Raw genomic sequence first — 20128 nt, 5'->3', positions numbered from 1 at the left:
TCTCTTGGACACCGACTCTAGGTTGACATCATAAAATGGGCGGCACCCACAAGGAGCAAAAGGCGGAGCCTCAGAGAAAGAAGCATCTTAATTCCTGGTAGGAAAATGACCTGCATAAAATGAATTCCTTAGTGTCCCAAAGGTAATATCTTATCATATACATGTATATAGTTTACTCTGAAAGGCTTAAGAATAGCTTGATATAGGCCATTTAAAATATGCATTCAATAAAGGTTACATAATGTAAAAGAGTCACTAAAGTTGTGTTCTTTCTTTCACTCCATAATATATTCTTTACACTTAAAACAACACCTGACTCTGTTTTATTCAAAAACTACTTATGAATATTATTTTCTGAATGAACAAATTGACTGTGACTTACACAACCAGTCCGCACACAGCAGGAAGGGGGCTGTCACCCCTGGAGAGAGCCACGCTGTCCCCAGTGACAGCTGTCTGGCTGCTTGTGTCATGCTCTGCATTTAATTGCACCTTCAGTGCTTTGGTGACACCTTTCCCTGTTGCTTTAAGATCGGTGTGGCAGTCTGGGTGGATGATGCAAAGTCTTTTAGAGTGTGCTGCCAGACTCGGTGAGTGCTCTGTAGGACCTGTTTGTCATTTTACTCAACCACCTATGGCGTGTCTTCATTTTATCCCACAAACGAATTCATGCTGCAATAAACCAAACTGTTTTTGTCTTCAAATGTCCAATGTAAGGAAAGGTCACCATGAGTAGGTTTAACAGTCTGCCCTCCGTATTAGACAAACACTGACTTTTCACCGTGGTCTTAATGTCATGTCTGTTTTATTCTGCAGGATCTGAGCTCTTGGCAGCTCCATTTTGTTTCTGTTTTCCGAAAAGTTTTTTTTTTAGTTCCCCACTGAAAGCACTCCCAAAAACGTTGCTGAAACTCTATCTATCTTTTGATAAGATTACAACAGTTTAAACTAGAATGTGCTCTAATTGGATTTCAGATGGAATGGTTTAAGCTTTGGGTTATTGATTCCTGGCTGTCTTGTTTTCCTCCTCCTCTTAGAGGATTAGATGCAATAAATTTACAGTGATTAAAGTAGTCTACTAAAATCATTAACAGCTTTCCCTTCAAAATAAAATAAGCATTTATAACCATATTCTGGTTTCACAGATTTTACAAACAGTTTAGGCTAATTTAGTTACTGTTACTTAGCACCATCGGCTTAAATCCTCACTAAGAGGAAAATGGTGTTTTTGGTGTATTTATGATGGAGGACATTTTTTTGTTTTGTTTGTACGTTGTGTCTGTCATCTGAGTCTGAAATAAAGTGATTCATATAAATAAAATTACGTTTAAAATAGCAATTTTAAGTATTTCCTTTCTCATTTTGTTGTGAATCAGGAGCACACCAAAACATGCTGGGTGGACCACAAGCTCCCCGCTCCTCTCCATTCCAATGTGTCCACTGGCAGACAAATAGACCCATGGACGTCTTTGTTTTCCTCGTCTGAGCTGGAATCTGGTACGGCCTCACACTGCTCACCATTTTTGTTGCACTGGTAATGTTAGGTTGGGGGTGTGAGGGGCTGTAAGCTAGTGGGACAGTGTGTAAACAGACAACTCTCAGTCACGGGAAAGGGTCCCGCCCACATTTTAGAGCTGAATTTTAAATGAACTCCTGCATTTTTATGTCCTAAAAACTATGTTCTAAAAATCAGCAGGTTTTATTTTTAGTTTGGCTGAAACGGCATAATCATAATTGAAAGACCATTGGGAACACTTTTAAAGTATAGCTCAAAAGATGATAGGAGTGGGACTTTATAAATAAACTGAATTGAAAGAAAAGACTTGATTTATTAAAGTGCCAGCTAACAACTGAGATTGTCTCAACGCACAAAAAGCAAAAGAAAAACAAAAAACAGCTTTGATTCTGATGATTGCTATTATCCAATTAAGTCCAGATCTTTAAATAAAGCCATATTCTCTTAATTGGGTGATAACAGCTTAAACATAAGAACAATAAATACCAATACTGAGCAAGCAAAAGGCGACAGTGGAGAGGAAAAACCTTCTGTGGGATGTCAGCTGCTCTGTTTCCTGAAATAATTCCTCTCCTAATCACAAGAGTTTTAGGTTTTCTCTGATACCACTGAAGGAACAGTATCCCTCAGTGGGGGCCTGACTCCACTCATCTAGCCAAAAAATCCTCAGCGTCCCATCTCAACAAGTCCCAAAATTCTTGGTAAACAAGACTCTGGAAGACGGATTTGTGATTTAAAGAACAGAACTTTATCAAAAATTGGTATTAATGCTGAATCTTTTCCTGCCTCTTTGAAATACAACAGACTTATGAGTGAGCAGCCTGCATGGATGTTTGGATTTTAAAGGACCTTAGGATTACTTCGGCACTGTGATCCCACTCTGATCATCTTGTGACCGATTTTCAGAGGATTCCCAGTGGTCATCTGTTTACATGCTCTCCCTCTAGTTTACAGCCCCTCACAACCCCAACCAAACATTACTGGTGAAAACAAAAATGACGAGCAATATTGGAGCCATCCAGTTGTTCCATTTTGAGCCACATGCCAGCTTCCTAATTTTCTTTTAGACTGGTCTTTGTGATTTTGGATGGTTTTTGTCATAGACTTGAAATGTGATTTTCCCAACATTAATCCACAAAACTGCAGGTTAATTATCTTACCGTAATAAATCCAACTGAAGAATTGAGTTCATTCTTTCATCTTACAATTAAAACACGTTATTGATCAACTACATGTAGCATTTAACTGTGTTTTAGCTTCATATTGACTAATGCATTTTGAATCTAAACTTTCATTTTGGCCTCTTGCAGAACTTGTTTTTTAACAGACGTACTTCAAAATTGTTTAACATTTTTCAGATCTGCTCTGATGCCTCAATGAAACACATTCTGTGTTGTTACATCACCGAACGCTCCGAACAAGTAAACGGAATAACTGCAAAAACACCCCATGTCTGCTAAATTCCACATTTTCTTTAAAACTAGAATCCGCCGCAGGCTCTGGCTATGTGTGCTCACAGTGGATTGGTTTAAAGATAAGGCAGCCTCTTAGTTCAAAAGGAGCTGCACTCTGGGAGCCATTCAGTGTTAGTGAATGGTAGCAAAACATTTGCCATGTTTTTTATTTTGTTGTACCAATGAAATACAACCACCCAGACCAGGGGTCTGCAACCTGTGGCTCCGGAGCCACATGAGGCTCCTTTATCCCTCCATTGTGGCTCTTTGGCTTTGAAGAAAAATGCTAATGATTTAAATAAACAATAGCAGTGTTGCCATGGCTGTACAGATTTTTAAAGGTTTAATTTACTGTCAGAATGGTTTATTATTAAAATAAGTTTTAAGCCCATATTCTTACCTTCTGATTGGTCCTATTGCTGTTATGAGGTAAAGTAAATAAGACTGCAATTAAATGTATAGATTTTCTAAAATATATAAAAAAATGAATAAAGTGATGAAGGCGTCATGTTTCACTTCACTTTTTTTGCATGTGTTATTACAATAATTTCGGAAAATCTGATTTGACACAGGGTGTATTTTATTTTTAAAGTAAGTTAAATCTATAAAATATTAAAAAATATTTATATAGGTATAACTGCTTAATAATTATTCACATTTTTTTTAGTATTTATGAATGAGTGGCTTATTGGCCTCAAAAAATAGAAAATGTGTGTTTTCAAAACAATTCCAGTTTAAAACTGTTTCCCACAAAGGTGGAAAAAGATACTGCTCTAAGGTTAGGACAGACTCACTTCCCAAAGTGGAGCTATGCATTCTGCTTACAAACAAGTAAAGGAGTGTCAGTAATGACTGACAGTTTAGCAAAGCGTCTGCAGAAAAGAAAAAATGAATCGAAATCCACAGCTAAACACACTTAAACAACACAACTTCACCTGAGGCCCAAAACTGTTTTAAATAATTGGGTAAAAACCCAAGGCTGTAGACAGCAGAAGTATGACTTTTTGTTTTGTTGCAGATTATCTGGGGTCTCTCTAGCTGGGAAGGTTTGAGGCACAGCCTAAAGCAGCCACTACTATCATATCAAGGGGATCCAGGTGGGCTGGAAGTCTGCTGGAGGATGATGGATGGATGCGAGTTAGCACAACTCTTCATCATGTTTTGACTCTAGGCTCAAAACTCAAAGTCAGATCCTGGAAGGGGTTTGCCTATCTATAACGTAATGTGAAATAGGTTTGTTTTTGTATACACACTATTTGCTGAAGAACACAAACCCAAAGGGAAAGGGAAGGGCTGAGGGAGGAAACTAAACTCTGCCTGAATTCTTCCCTTTTTACTGTCAAATCAATCTGCCAGAGCCGACAGCAGACAGTCCTCTGATGCTTTTACTACAGATTCTGACTGACCAGAACTAGTAGACATAATGTTCTGTCTAACTAGTCCACCTATTAGCTTTATTACCCTTAACCGTGTTTTTTTTATTAACTTAAATTCATTAGGCAGTTTTTTTGTCTTTTTTTCTTCTAGTCAATATTTTTACTACTGCCAATGTTTAAACCACAAACAGCGGAGCTGTCTCTGCCAAAGTAAAATGATGCGAATTCTTTGAGCTACCATCAAGCTACATTCACATCGCCCTCAGCAACACGCTTTCAAGCTAACCCCTTCCAAATGCATTTTTCCTTCGTCGGCGGTCAAAACTCTCGCGTTTAAGCCTATCTGCGCACACTTTTAAGACATTTTTGAGCTCTACATACAAAACGTGTGGCCATTGAATGTACGTTAAAAGTTTAACTTAACCAATAAGGGACTTGGATTTGGTAGTGACAGATGGATGCCGTTTCTTTTAATTCAGTAATGGGTCAACTGTTTGAAAATTGATCATGGATGATAAATGTTAGTTGTGGTGTGTGCCCGTCTGGACATATGTACCAGCAAGTTTTTTTAATACATTTTATACATTTATCCATGGATTCTTGAGGTTTGGACCGCTTCAACATTTTGCTGCAAGCATCTTTCAGCTGTGGGTGGCGGACATGTGTTAGTAAACAGTATAAGATGAAGAAGACCCTCCCTATTTGTCCAGTTTGAACACCATAGGCTTAATGCGCATTCAAGAATGCATGTGCAGCATTCCTGTTAGTGTTATGGAACACTTCAAGAAGTTATCCATAACGCCTCAAAGTCACTTTTCTCTGTGACACAATCACACACTTTGTGTTGCAAATCCCCCAAAAGTTGTTTTTCTTTGCTCCAGCATCCGTTGGAATTACAGTAATTGAGTAAACATTTGAAAGGTTAAAGTAGTCCAAAGAACCCTTTAACACTGGAGCTCATAGGCTCCAGTGTTAAAGGGTTAATGACCCGAGGAAAGTCAGTATGTAAATCCTTATTGTTAACCTAACAAAGACAGGATCACTTTAACCTTGGTGCGTAAATAACATGAAAACTGAAAAGTATTTTTTTAAACTGCAGCACTTCAAAAACAAAAAGGTTTTTAATAGCTTTTCTTTCTTAAACAATGACCACACTATTTGTATTGTTGGCACATTTATAAATGAATGAGAGAAGCGTTTTTCTATTGAACAAATATTGGGTTTTCTGCTTTGCTGTGTTTGCATTCTGAGCTGCGTGTTTATCAGTCTCTGTCAGAATTGTTTCCCTCAGGATTTCAGCAGGAGGAACCGCTTTAGAAAAGCATATCTTGTTATCTTGTTAACTCCATTTATTGTGAGGGAATCATTTGTTATTACAACAATGAAAGCTGCCGTGACACACAGAACTCTGAAATTAAAGACATCTCCTTTGGTAAGCTGTGTTGGAAATCTGTTTACTTTGGATCTATTGAGAAAATATTAGGTATGATTAAAGGTGCAGGAGTTGAGCACAGCGGAAAGAGTGTTGCTTTTATGTCCACAGACAGAAAAATGCGAGAGGATTCCCTCTGGTTTTCTTTATTTTTCTTTGTTTTTTATTTAAATTTGGATTTCTATAAATAAAGTAGTTGATAAATAAGATAGTTTTTTTTTAGTTCTCACACTATAAAGCCAGAGTTTTCTTCCAAAGGGTTACTTCTTCATAAAACGAGACAAACAGAAATTTACCTTCTGTCTTTGTTTTTCTTTCCATCAACAATCAATCAATAATCAATAAAAACCTAAATTCAGTTGATAGCTTTTTTGGTGTTTTTTTGCACACAAAAAAAAAATCATTATGTTATACACTCACCCCAATTGCTGTCAAGATGGGAACCTGGTAGATCCACTTAACATTACCGGCGCTCAACTCCCAGCACCTGCAGAAGATGCAAATACAAAACATAAGTAGGTTGTAAATGGAAGCCCTCTACGCAATTCTTTTCACATGGTTTAGAATGCAAAAGTGTGCCTAAAACCCCTGTCCAGTCAGGAAATGTGGGTCAGGATGAAAGCTGGCAGTGGTGGTGTGAGGCATTCACTCAGCTATAAGTGGAAATGTGGGGCAGCAGTGGAGGATCGTTTTTAAGGCCAACATGTGACACAAATTGCTTCAGTGAGTGTAAGCTTTAGTTTCAGGTGAAAAATATTTGTCGTGCTGTTTTTTTCTCTCAGTTTTGTTCATTTTCTGGTTAGAAACAGCTGTTCCTGGTGTTGGGTTGGTGCTTCGTGGAGGGATCTCAGCTCCCGGATTCTTTCATCGTTTGATATCATGGTCCACTTCTCCCTTCATAGTAACCCTTTGTTTGGTTCCTGTGGTTGTAAATCTGCATGCTTTGTACTTTGTGCTTGTATTCTTTTGAGCTGAAAACCCCTCTGCTGCCATGCCAGACTATGGAGACACTTATTTCTCGCATGGAGATGCTTTATATTCCCTTTGATCAAAAAGAGCAATTTTGTGGGCTGTGTGGCTCACAAAAGAAAGCAGAAGTCACACATGTTGTTTTCATACATGTTACTTTTTTGAAGAAATTCTTAAAGTCCCACTCCAATCATCTTTTATTCTATTGTAAAAGCAATCCCAGTAGTCTTTTAGTTTAGATGATGCCATTTTAAGGCCAAATTAAAGAAGCTGTCGTTTTCTAGCACATAGTTTTAGCAGAGCGGCAGGAGTTAATCCGAAATTCGACTGAGTTGTGGGACGGAGTAAGCCTGTCCTGACTTCCAATCATGCCTTTGTTTACACTCTCTATATCGCACTCTCTATATCGCAATATCAGAGCTATCCAACCGTACAGTTTTGAACAAGATTCCACCTCAGATGAGGAAAACAAAGACGTACACTATATTACTATATTACCAAATGTATTCGCTAACCTGTCTTGACTCACATATAAACTTAAGTGCCATCCCATTCCTAATCTATAGAGTCCAATATGACGTCGGTCCACCTTCTATTAGAGCTTAAAATTTTCAGGGAAGGCTGTCCACAAGGTTGAGGAGTGTGTTTTTTAAGAATTTGTTTTATTGGTGGAGAATGCCTGGCTCTCCGTCTCCGCTCTAATTCATCCCAAAGGTGTTTTATCAGGGTCAGGACTTTGTGCAGTCCACTCCAGTTCATCCACACCAGACTCTGTGTCCAGGTCTTCATGGACCTCGCTTTGTGCTCTGGTGCACAGTCATGTTGGAGGAGGAAAGGGGCCGCTCCAAACTGTTTCCACAGGGTTGGAGCATGGAATTGTCCAGAATGTTTTGGTATCCTGAAGCATATAGAGTTCCTGTCACTGGATCTAAGGGGAAATATGATGAAAAACAACCCCACACCATCATTTCTTCTCCACCAAATGTGACTCTCAGCACAATTCAGTCCAAAATGTACCGGTCTCCTGGCAACCTTCAAACCCAGACTCTTCCATCAGATCACAAGATGGAAAAGCGTAATTCATCACTCCAGAGAAGGCGTCTCCCCTGCTCTAGATTCCAGTGGCGGCGTCCTTTACTCCACTGCATCCGACGCTTTGCATTGCACTTGGTGATGTGTGGCTTGGATGCAGCTGCTCGGCCATAGAAACCCATTCCATGAAGCTCTCTGCGTGCTGGACTTGGGCTAATCTGAAGGTCACATAAAGTTTGGAGCTCTGTAGCCATTGAGTGTGCACAAAGACGGTGACCTCTTTGCACAATGCGCTTTAGCATCCGCTGACCCCTTTCCGTCAGTTTACGTGGTCTACCACTTCATGGCTGAGTTGCTGTTGTTCCCAGACTCTTGCATTCTGCTCTGATAGAGCTGAAAGTTGACTGTGGAATATTGAGGAGCGAGGAAATTTCACCACTGGAATTGTTGCACAGGTAGCATTCAGTCTGCATGCCTGAGTGCTTGATTTTATACACCTGTGGCCAGGCCAAGTGAGTAGGACACCTGATTCTAATCATATAGTTGGGTGAGCGAATGCCTTTGGAAATAGACTGTATCTGTCGGAACAGAGCCGAGCAGGAAGCTTGTGGCCTCCCAGCACCAGCAGCTATGTCACAAGCAGCATTTAATACTAAGAAATGCAATTTTTATCATCAGAAAATTTTCACAATACCATGTTAAATTACCCAAAAACACTTTTTCTTGGAGTGGATCTTTAAATTTTCAGGCTTCATCAGATTTTGCCTCTCTTTGTAGACTATTGGCAGATGAGATGTTTGTTCTATAATTCCATATTTACTTTTGATCATTTCCATTAATGCTGCATCAATTTTTAATCATTCTAAATTGCAGTGTCAGGATTTTTTTGTATTATCTAAAGTTCCCTGCGGTTAATCTGCAGCAGCCGTATTTTGTGTTGCTCTCCATGTCCTTAACAAATGGTCATATTTCCATACAGAAAAAAAATGGTCAGTAAAACTGGTGTCTTCTAAAAATAAGCATAAACGTAAATCCAACTTGACTTTGCTAGCTTGAGGGTTTGAATTTAGTTGGTTGGCTCGGCCGCTTAAAGAAAATAACGGATGAATTTTTGACACGTGACTGAGCGACTTGACATGCATCAAGAAAGAGTTGGATGTGGTGGGGAGAATCCAACAGTTTTCCAAACTAAAACTTCCTTCACAATAAGATCATAGGAGAAACAAAAAAGATGTGGGTTGTGTTTTTTTTTCTACAGCCCGGTTAACTGCCAGTTGACCAATACTTTAACCCTTGTGCTATCTTAGATGACCACCCTTACATTGACGTGTTCTGCCTACCATGACAAAGGTGGATAAAGGTGGAAAGATTTCATGTAATCCATGGACACCAGTGAAGATCACAAATCATTGAAGATAAAAGGTTCAGAGCACTGTCTAGTGGGTCATGATGACCCAACTCCCAATGTTAAAGTGCCTAGGATAGCACAAGGATTACAGAAACATAACCAGAAGCATTAGAAAGTGTTGCACAAATAGAGAGGCAGTTTTATATTATTTTCTTTTTATTTATGTGGCAAGATTGCTCAAGATGGCACAGTCTGAGATCTTACACTTGTGCCATGTTAAAACTCCTGCTGAGCCCGATCTGAAATATTTCTGTGACTGCTCTGCTTTCTAATAAGGTAACTGTTATAAACAAAGAAAAAACAATCCCCAATACTGGCTGCTTCTGCTGTGCATTTATCTGTTAATCAATAAAAGCTGCAAACCGCAGCAGCAAAGCAGAAGGTTTCCTCCTTTTTACTGAACAGCAGAAAGGATGCAATTTTCATCAGATGCTTCTCTTCCTTTGCACTTAAAGTTCACTGATTGTGTCTTTTTAGTTTTTATTCCTTGCGCAGAGCGTGAATCCGAAGCTTCCAGCAGTTGGACTGTTTCCTCCTTTTATGTGTAATTGTGTTGCACAGTAAATATTTAATAGTGTAATTGCATGTCAGTGATGACACAAATGTCCGCACAATAAAACCACATTTTGGCATCTCTTTGTTTTTATCACTTTAACTTTCATTTTTTTCAAAAATTGTAAGTTAACCTTGGGACGTTTTTCTGTTAGGAGTCTGATTTGATTTTTACAGTCTTTTATGATGAGTTAAGATTATGACTTTTTAAATATTGTATAAATGTGAATTGCTTTCTTACCTTGCGTCTGCTAGAGTAGCCCTAACAATCGCCCAGATGGCCACAAACACTGCCGGAACGCCTAAAAATTGCACACAACACACAACTGTCATGTTGAAGGTATTTTAGTTAACCTTTTTAACATTTTGCTTTCTAAATATTGCAATATGGAAGCACAAATCCTATTGCATCTCAAGAAAATAGCCTAGACAGAAAAAAACTGGCTGTAGAATTTGCTTCGTTTGCAAAAAAAAAGTCCCTTTTACTTCACTGAGCAGCCCATCGAAGGCACTGCCCGCCTAATAAGGGCTGCGTTCGCGTTACATTGTCATAAATCATCAAAAAAACTACAAGGCAGGGTCACCTTTTCACTGAAACTCAGATAAAAGAATCCACACAGAGCTTTTTGCACTTCTTTGAAACAAAAAAAACCTGAAAAACCTTTTTTTATATATATTTCACAGTGGTAATGTGTAGCCAGCAAACACATATCCAATCTGACACTTTCTTAACAAGTTAAGCTATTTGTTCTGAAGGGCTACTGTGGTAACTATTACATCAGTGTGAAATCCTGCTTTTTTAAGTACTGAAACCTCCGTAGAAGTGGTTATCCATGCAGAGCGTAATACGAGATGACAGTTATCCAAGTTATGGATCATTTCTGAATGAATTGCTTCATATGGATTTTTTCCCCTCAAAGGTCCAATAATAATCTACAATTGGTGTTTATGGATGATTTTGAAAGAAGCATGAAAAGCACAGATATTTGTGTTTGTTCTCAGTAAAGTATCTTAAAGATGGAAGGCCTTTTTGTTACCCGTTATTGGTGCCACATTTATGCGCTGCGTAGGGAATAAGCAGTAGAAGGTAGAATGTCAAAACCCTTTGGTAACGCTTTCTTTTACAGTACAGTACTTACAGTGTACTTAAGTGGTATTTACATGGTATTTATAGTGTAACTACTGGGTACTTTCAGGGTACTTACATGGTACTTTTTATGGAATTTACCGGGTACTTACAGTGTGTTTACATGGTACTTTCTACGGGACTTTACTGGGTACTTACATGGTACTTTTTGTGTCTACTCTGTACTTACATGGTACTTACTGTATATTTATATGGTCCTATTTGGTTCATACCTATGTGGTACATACTGGGTATTTATAATATTCTTACTGGGTATTTACATGTTGTGCAAAGGTGTCTTTTATGGTACTTACCACATGTAAGAACAAGGTAAGTACAAATAAAGTACCTTGACCTTTAGGTCTGCACTCGCTGCATGTTTCATGGTATTTACCATCAATTTACCACAGAAACTACCCCTTAAGTACGCTGAAACTGTAACTGTAAAAGAAAGTCAGCCCTATTTCCACTCAACTACATGGTACTTTCATTACTAAATACCGGGTATGTTCACTTGAATAGTACTTGGTACTTACCCCTTAAGTACACTGAAACTGTAACTGTAAAAGAAAATCAGCCCTATTTCCACTCAACTACATGGTACTTTCATTACTAAATACCGGGTATGTTCACTTGAATAGTACTTGGTACTTACCCGTTAAGTACAATGAAACTGTAACTGTAAAAGAAAGTCAGCCCTATTTCCACTCTATTACATGGTACTTTCAGTAGTAAATGCTGGGTATGTACACGTATTACCTTCCCGTACAGTGTACATGAACACACTTGGTCTTCTGACCTCACCACATGAGACAATGCTAACCTGTTGGTAAGGGTAAAGTAACTACATTGTAAAAAAAATATACTGGCCTGATTACTTCTTGTAACATGAGGCAAGTTTAAAGAGAAACAAGACAGCAGTGAAAACAACAATCTTTAATATGATACATGTCTGCAGCATACAAAGTGTCATCACCATGAAATAGGTTTTAAGTACAAAACAGTACAAAGGAGCATTCCAAAAAACACATTATTGGCCTGAGGGTCGTGCTTTTTGTCCATCAAAATTCTTTCAGCAGAGTTTGGTAACGGTGCAGGACTTCTTCAGGGTTTGTAACTGCAAGAAAATTCACAATATGAGCTCAAGTGAACATAAAAAGCATAACGACTTTGATGAAGTACAAAATATATTTTATTTATTTAATCATTTCTGTAATGAGTTTGATAAATCTCTATGAATTGTTTTATCGCTTTGACTGTAATGCTTGAAATTAATCAAGTACTATCCTCATTTAAAAACATGATAATAAATTATTCAAAACTTAACTTTTTAAAAATATTGTTCTAAAAATGAACTTGTTTTAATATATATTATATAATGTCAGGAAAATATGTAAAACAACAAGGCTAAATATTTACTTTTAATACTAAAAACCCCCCGAGTGTGTGTTTTTGTTAAGTAGGTCGGGGCAAGTAAAGTTGCAAATTCCCAGCGCACTTGAATGCAGCACAACTACCCCCAAAGTGAACGTGCAGATTAATCCGGAGAGCCTCGAGGCGCGCGCAACAGTTTGAATTTCTCTTCATCTGGCAGGTAAGCCAGTGTTTTTGTTTTTTTTAAATATTGGATAAATTACATGCAAATATTTAAATTGATCAAACTTTATAAAGAAGCTAACCTCGTGATTTCAAGCCACTATCTCTGTGTTTGAAACGTGACGTAAGAGCATGTCTACCTTACTGCAATAATTTCAGTTATTTCATGTATACATTTTCAAAGTTTGTAATGAAAATCTACAAACATTGTTTTTACTTACCAGGAGAGTGGCACCTGTAAAACAAGCACGTAGCCTAAATGATAAAGTCTGTTGTTCTGTGCTCGTTTGACTGAGCGCACGTCTTTCTGGGAAAATCAAAGAAAGGCGTTTATTTAAAATAATGATGAAGTACTTCCGTCTTTTTACCGCTTTAGATCACTAATGGTGAAGAAGACATTCCAGACGAATCCGTGAAGTCACAGGAGAGTAAGCTAAAGTAAGTTAAATCCTCCAAGTGGACATATTATTTACATTAATGAAGAGTTTAACTGCCTTTTCCCCATTTTCTTTTCTTTCGCCGTTTTTATTTTATTTTTATTTATTTATTTATTTTCAAATATGATAGAGACAACAATACCACCCAACAGTGAATGTAACTGTTTGAAAATTAAAACATATTTTTGTGAATAACTGTGTTGAATTTGAAATTGCCTATTTATTTCTTTTTTCCTTTTCTTTTACACTGCAATGTTTTTCATGCTAATGCAAATTGTAGGTGCAAATAATATTTATAAAGAAGAAATACACACAGCAATTGCCAATTAAAACATTGCTTTTGCCATTCTTTGTCTAAACAAATTAGATTTTTTTATGGCAATTTTGATTTTTTTTCTTTGATTTCTTTTTTGTTGTTCTTGTTTATGTAACTAAAATATAAAGTTGTGAATAATTTATTGTCATGTTCATAAATGAGGATAATTGATTAATTTCAAGCATTACAGTCAAAGCGATAAAGAATTCACAGAAATTTATCAAACTCATTACAGAAACGATTAAATAAATAAAATATATTTTGTACTTCATCAAAGTCGTTATGCTTTTTATGTTCACTTGAGCTCATATTGTGAATTTTCTTGCAGTTACAAACCCTGAAGAAGTCCTGCACCGTTACCAAACTCTGCTGAAGGAATTTTGATGGACAAAAAGCACGACCCTCAGGCCAATAATGTGTTTTTTGGAATGCTCCTTTGTACTGTTTTGTACTTAAAACATATTTCATGGTGATGACACTTTGTATGCTGCAGACATGTATCATATTAAAGATTGTTGTTTTCACTGCTGTCTTGTTTCTCTTTAAACTTGCCTCATGTTACAAGAAGTAATCAGGCCAGTATATTTTTTTTACAATGTAGTTACTTTACCCTTACCAACAGGTTAGCATTGTCTCATGTGGTGAGGTCAGAAGACCAAGTGTGTATGTACACTGTACGGGATGGTAATACGTGTACATACCCAGCATTTACTATTGAAAGTACCATGTAATAGAGTGGAAATAGGGCTGACTTTCTTTTACAGTTACAGTTTCATTGTACTTAACGGGTAAGTACCAAGTACTATTCAAGTGAACATACCCGGTATTTAGTAATGAAAGTACCATGTAGTTGAGTGGAAATAGGGCTGATTTTCTTTTACAGTTACAGTTTCAGTGTACTTAAGGGGTAAGTACCAAGTACTATTCAAGTGAACATACCCGGTATTTAGTAATGAAAGTACCATGTAGTTGAGTGGAAATAGGGCTGACTTTCTTTTACAGTTACAGTTTCAGCGTACTTAAGGGGTAGTTTCTGTGGTAAATTGATGGTAAATACCATGAAACGTGCAGCGAGTGCAGACCTAAAGGTCAAGGTACTTTATTTGTACTTACCTTGTTCTTACATGTGGTAAGTACCATAAAAGACACCTTTGCACAACATGTAAATACCCAGTAAGAATATTATAAATACCCAGTATGTACCACATAGGTACCAAATAGGACCATATAAATATACAGTAAGTACCATGTAAGTACAGAGTAGACACAAAAAGTACCATGTAAGTACCCAGTAAAGTCCCATAGAAAGTACCATGTAAACACACTGTAAGTACCCAGTAAATTCCATAAAAAGTACCATGTAAGTACCCTGAAAGTACCCAGTAGTTACACTATAAGTACCATGTAAATACCACTTAAGTACACTGTAAGTACTGTACTGTAAAAGAAAGCGTTACCAACCCTTTTTTGTCTCATTGACTCTTGCTTGGTGTTGGTGCATCTGGACCCGATCTGTGCCGTAAATGTGCAAATTATTTCTTGTTCTCTATCATTCAATGGCAGTTTACCGGCACCCCCAGTGTACAAGGATACTTACCTATACTATATTGACTCAGTTTACACAAACACGTTATTAACAGTTAATTTGGCTGCAAAAGCAGCTGCAGTAGCCCGAGGGCATCTCCTCAGAGTAAAATGCCCTCAGTTCTCCCCTTCTCCCATTGCCAACATATGAAAAATAGAAAAGGATCAAGCAGAGAGAAAGACTTCAAGCTGTGTGGTTTTCATTCTATCACATATTGTTGAGATTTTCATTGTAACAACAATATACAATCATGGTGTTGCATTTAGGAGGCCTTGTATTTTACGGAGCTGTAATTCTTTGTTGTTGATGAAAAAAAAAAATTGTGTGAACACAGAGTTATCCGTTGTTTCAATGGTTCGGGCAATCGTAAAGGAGGCAGAACTTTTGGGAAAGTTACCAGAAGTTTTAAATTATAATTTTCTATTAATAAATTACAAGTTTTACAATCTCTGAACAACAAACATACAAAAAATGTACAAAATAGGGGAGCAAATTTCATTAAATGTACTTAACTGTCGCAATGTTGGTATCAAAGAGGATATGATGTAACGGTGGTACATGTGGGGACCAATTAGGGAGCCCGACAATGGTCTTTGACATTTTGTAAATCTTTAACCATTCACGTGATTAAGACGAATCAGCTGATCCTGTCTTGGAAAAGCGGCTTTGCTCCAATATGCAACACATTAGGGATTTAAAGTGTTGTATAACGGAGCAAAGCCGCTTTTCCATATGATAAGATCAGCTTATTTACTTGGGTTGCGTAAGAATTTCATTTCTAAAAAGTGTTGCATATCAGCACAAAGCTGCTTTTCCCCTCTTCAGAATCCACTGCTATCAGAGCTAAAGCTATTGCTTTTAAAGGGTTTCATCGGTTTGAGTGGGACTGGATTCAAGCCCCACGTATCCTCCAAGTGGGTCACTCACATTCCTGCATTTGGAGGGTCTTAATAAGGGGAACAAGGAAGTGCTACCAGAGTGAAAAGCCCATCCTCTTGTAATCCCTCCTCACCCCATCAAGCACATTTGAAGAAACTAGACATGATTGTTTAAACTGGAGTAATGTCTGGAAGACCATGTCTGGAAGAATTGACAAAGCCTCTTGGATAAGAGGTGAAATATCTTCTAACTTTAAACACTAAGTCCAGATGACAGCCCTCAAACCTACTACTATGTCTGGAAGACCAGCTAACAGCCAGGACCCTGCCATGCTGGGCAAACCCTGCTGTAGCTCACTCCAGTAGTTTTCACAGTTCAGCCAGCATGGTTTTGTTGGTCCCTCCTGCAAGGGGCATCACTTTAACCCTTTAGCAACAGCAAAATAACGCACAATCTTTGAACTTGCCGCTATTCTCCACATCAGAACCCATTATTTGGCAAAGCTAATTTACGTTTTTTTTTTATTGGAACAAAGACGGTTTTCTCCACTTCAGAATCATCAGAATTATGTTAATTGCATAAACGGTTAAAGAGTTCAAAAACTACAGTGTTAAAGTTGATCCAACAAGTGTGTAGAAGCCTTAATGCCAGAGATGACCACTTTGCATACAGTTTTTTAAGTATTTCTTTCCCGCAGTAGGGGGAGCCAGGGGTTTTCTCTGTTGTTCACAGGTAGTCACACAGCAGACTCGTGTCAGGCTCAGTTTTGGAATGGAGTCCAACAGTTTTTTGACCTCGCTAAGTTCTTCTTGTTAATTTGCATATTTTCTTTATAATTCGGTCATTATTTAAACTCACTTTGGATTATTGTCCATTTTTCAATCTAAAGAAAAGTAATGAAAGATTTTCTCTTTTTCTGGCTTGTTGGATTTGTGAGGAGAGCTGCCGGAGCGTCAAAACTGAGGCTTTAACACTGGAACCATACGAAGTGTTCGAATGGTTGAGAGGACGACCATCGTCACCAGGGGGGACAATTTAGCCCTCGACTTTGAGACTGATTTTCCTCTCAATTTCTTTATGAATAGATTCAACTTGAAGCTACTACAAGGTCATACAAGAAAAATAAGAACCGAAGATGATAGGTGTGAGATTTGGCGATTTTCATGGACTCAGCTCTCAAAAGTATGTTTCTTACAAATGTTGCACAATTCAAAATAAAAACAGGCTTTTCACCAATATAGAAAAGAAACCTTTTTATAATAATAATGTCCAAACCACTACGCTACGTTAGAATAAAAAAAGATCAAGGCTTCCATCAGGAGAATAATTGACTAGATTTTTAAAATTAAATTAGCAGAACACTTAAATTACTAGCATTGATGTTCATGAGAGAGAAAGTACTTCTGGTTTGTCGGGTACTTTCAGCAGCTGAAGTTGACTGTTCCTCCAGGGGAAGCAGTTTTATCACATTTAGCAAATTTATCAAGGGAAATTTTCATAAACTGATAAGTGCTGCTCCATGTTTAACTAGATATAATATATTCTGTTAAGTAGACGAATTTAATTCAATGTTTTGTCTAATCTGCTTCACAAAAAAAGGTTGACAGTTCTTAAAGCTATGATTTCATTGATGCGAAAAGATGAAGTTATTGAGTTAATAAAAAAAAGGAATTGTAGTGTTTCATCTATTCAAAAATAAATTTTTGTGTCCTTTTTTTCCCCCAAGAAAGTTGAAATAATTCAATTAAAATGTACATTGAAATCGTGCACTCGTCACCTGTAGATTCTGCAGCCAAATGGATTTTTGTCTGATATATTTCTCCACGTCTCTTGTATATTTCATGCTGTCAAGCCAAAAAACATACGGATGATAAAAGAATAGAGTATACATTGTTGGTTATATCTGGATACCGCTTGCAAAGAAAGTCAATATTTGAAAGTGTTGGAAGATTTCATTTTTTTCCTTTGATCAACTTTGTGGCATTGACACAAAAATCTGTACAAGGTTACGCCACGGTTGCACAAACAGCTGACAGACTAATTAGGATCCCCCCATTTTTATATTATTTATCAGTTTAAGATCAATTTCAAGCCAACAATGTAAAAGAAACTTATTAAATTGAATTAAAGAATGAAAAATGTAATCAAATTTTTATGTTTTATGAATTTGAATGTTAACTTTGGAGTCAACTCATCCACTCGCAGTCTTTGTCCTGACGCCGCACCATTATAAGCCACACAGTGTGAGAGTTGACACGATCATAAACCTCCTCTTCTCCCAAACCAGACAGATTCACACAGAATCTGGCGTTTGATGTATGCCTGATAACAGTTTGGATGGTATACAGAACAAGCTTGTCGTTCTTTGACTCCAAAAACAAGCTAGAACCTGGACTGCTTGACAAAAAAACACACTTTTATCTCAATGATTTTTGTGTGAGTTAGATCCAAAACACTCACAGGGGCTTCTCCACAGAGTTGATATTTGACTTTTTTGACAAAATGCAAATGGAGGTGAAACTTCTGAATCCAGATCCACATTACATTTGAAGATAGTTGAATTTGGTGCTCCCAGTAGAAATGCCAATATGTTGCTTTTTTGTGTTTACCCTTTGCCGTAAGGTTTTGGCAAGGTCATCAAATTTTAAATGTACAAATATTTATAAACTTTATCTACCTACCTACCTACCTACCTACCTACCTACCTACCTACCTACCTACCTACCTACCTACCTACCTACCTACCTACCTACCTATCTATCTATATAAATAATAGGATATGTCAGTACTTATGGGAATTGTGGCACTTCAATTTGGTTTATTAGTAATATTTCCTTGTTTCTTGTCATGTTCCGTTTCCAGGCTTTAATTCCTCCTGTCAGTCTCAGCTGGTTTCATTTGCAAATTACTCACAACTGTCTTAATTTAAGTAATTACCCTCAGTGTGTTTAAGTGTGTTGTTTGCAATTTATGCTTGTCAGGTCATCTCTTTTGTCACACACTTGATTTCTTCCTTCCTACTGCAGTTTCTTCATGTTTACATTTGTGTGTCTGGTCTCCTGCCTTTTGAGCCTGACACTTGAGTTCCTGTCATTTGTTTTACGTGATATCAGAGTAGTCCGTTCTTCAATTCATTTTGTTTTTCCTATTTGATCAGGAAATACTGCTTCCAAGTGAGCAACATTTGCAACTATTGGATGTCCATTACAAAATGGACCCATTATGCCGGACGAAACCGTGCCATTTGTGGGCCCCCGTTGGTTGTAGGTCCATAAATAAATGGATGGAACGGACTGGTTAGCCAATGATTGGCTTACATCTTTATGAAATCAATATTTTGTCCAGTGTATTCAATTCGATGCAATTCAATTCAAATGAAATTGTATTTATATAGCCCAATATTACAGAAATAGCCGTCTCAATGGGCTCAGTGTAGTATTTAAGATATGCTGTAAAAGACTTTTGACAGAGAAGTCAAACCTAAACTACATGGTGAGGATTGCCTCTTTATATCTTTAAAGAGACACTTCAAACATTCCTAAAAATAAACTTACTTTTAAGCTTCTTGTCTCCATCTGTCCACTTTCTATCTGTGATTTTTAGATTACAAAAGGGACTTGACAAATCCCTGAAGTGGAGAGGAGGTAAAATACAGTCCTCTAGTATATCTACAAACTGGAACAAAATTGAATGGATTCACCTTCAGTGAAAGGGGCTACGGCTACACTATTGATCCAGTCCTCCTGAAACCATCAACCTCCAACCCTTTGATAAGGATACCAGGCATCTGATCACTGATCAGATCCTCACTCTCTATCAAGGAGGACAATGCTCATGAGGAGCTTGGCACTTCAAGATGGTGATGGCGTTATTTCAAGATATATTACTAACATGTTGGTTTGTATAGCGTTTATGTATATTTTTTCTTACTTCTAGCTGGGAGAAAATCGAACACATATTGTGGAGTTGAACTTCTAAACCCACTTTTACCTAGGGATGGGCACCACTGGGCGCCTGGACGGTACTCAGAATGGTGCTTCAAAAATGAAAAAGCTCTTTTTAAAGAAGGGAGAAAAAAAACTGTGCCTAAGATGCTGTATTTCCATCTTTTTGACAGTCTACACTGCATCTCTGTCACCATGACAACGGTATTTTCCGAGTGTCCTACATGCCACTCTGATCCATCAGGTCCCTGAATTGGAATCCTATTCCAAGTACAGTCAAACTTGCCTTTGGGATTTTGACTGGAGCTCAGCCCACCCTAACAGTCTCATTCATTCTTATGAGCCCGCCCACAATCGCTGAAAGGGTAAAACGATTGCCGAGGATGGCAACGCAGACTCTTCCTGGAAGTGGCTGCCGTCCCCCCACTTTGTGACGTCACAATTTGAGAAACCACTCGTTTTCTTGGATTGGAAGAGGCTGGTGCTCAAAGAGCATGGTTTTAGAA

The 20128-nt window shown here is 37.7% G+C and overlaps 1 protein-coding gene and 2 long non-coding RNA genes across 3 annotated transcripts in view; 1 reads left to right on the top strand and 2 right to left on the bottom strand.

Annotated features, from left to right (window-relative positions):
* Positions 1-20128, bottom strand: part of pth2ra (parathyroid hormone 2 receptor a) — an 87805-nt gene that overhangs the window by 22021 nt on the left and 45656 nt on the right. The window contains exons 8-9 of the mRNA XM_004082021.5: positions 9981-10041; positions 6199-6265 (exon numbers count right to left, since the gene is read on the bottom strand). Coding sequence (XP_004082069.2) covers positions 6199-6265; positions 9981-10041 — 128 coding nt within the window. The remainder of the gene's footprint in view (positions 1-6198; positions 6266-9980; positions 10042-20128) is intronic.
* LOC144988779 (uncharacterized) lies at positions 11787-12787 on the bottom strand. The gene is made up of 2 exons (XR_013652807.1): positions 12683-12787; positions 11787-11982 (listed from the first exon to the last, which is right to left on the bottom strand). It is a non-coding gene; the product is annotated as an uncharacterized LOC144988779 (long non-coding RNA).
* On the top strand, positions 12376-13743 carry LOC144988778 (uncharacterized). The gene is made up of 3 exons (XR_013652806.1): positions 12376-12459; positions 12838-12899; positions 13543-13743. It is a non-coding gene; the product is annotated as an uncharacterized LOC144988778 (long non-coding RNA).

The sequence above is a fragment of the Oryzias latipes genome, chromosome 21, assembly GCF_053564925.1.
Source record: "Oryzias latipes strain Hd-rR chromosome 21, Olatipes_Hd-rR_3.1".
NCBI classification, from domain to species: domain Eukaryota; kingdom Metazoa; phylum Chordata; class Actinopteri; order Beloniformes; family Adrianichthyidae; genus Oryzias; species Oryzias latipes.
The sequence above is the reverse complement of the archived record's forward strand: the minus strand, read 5'-3'. Positions and strand labels throughout refer to the sequence as shown.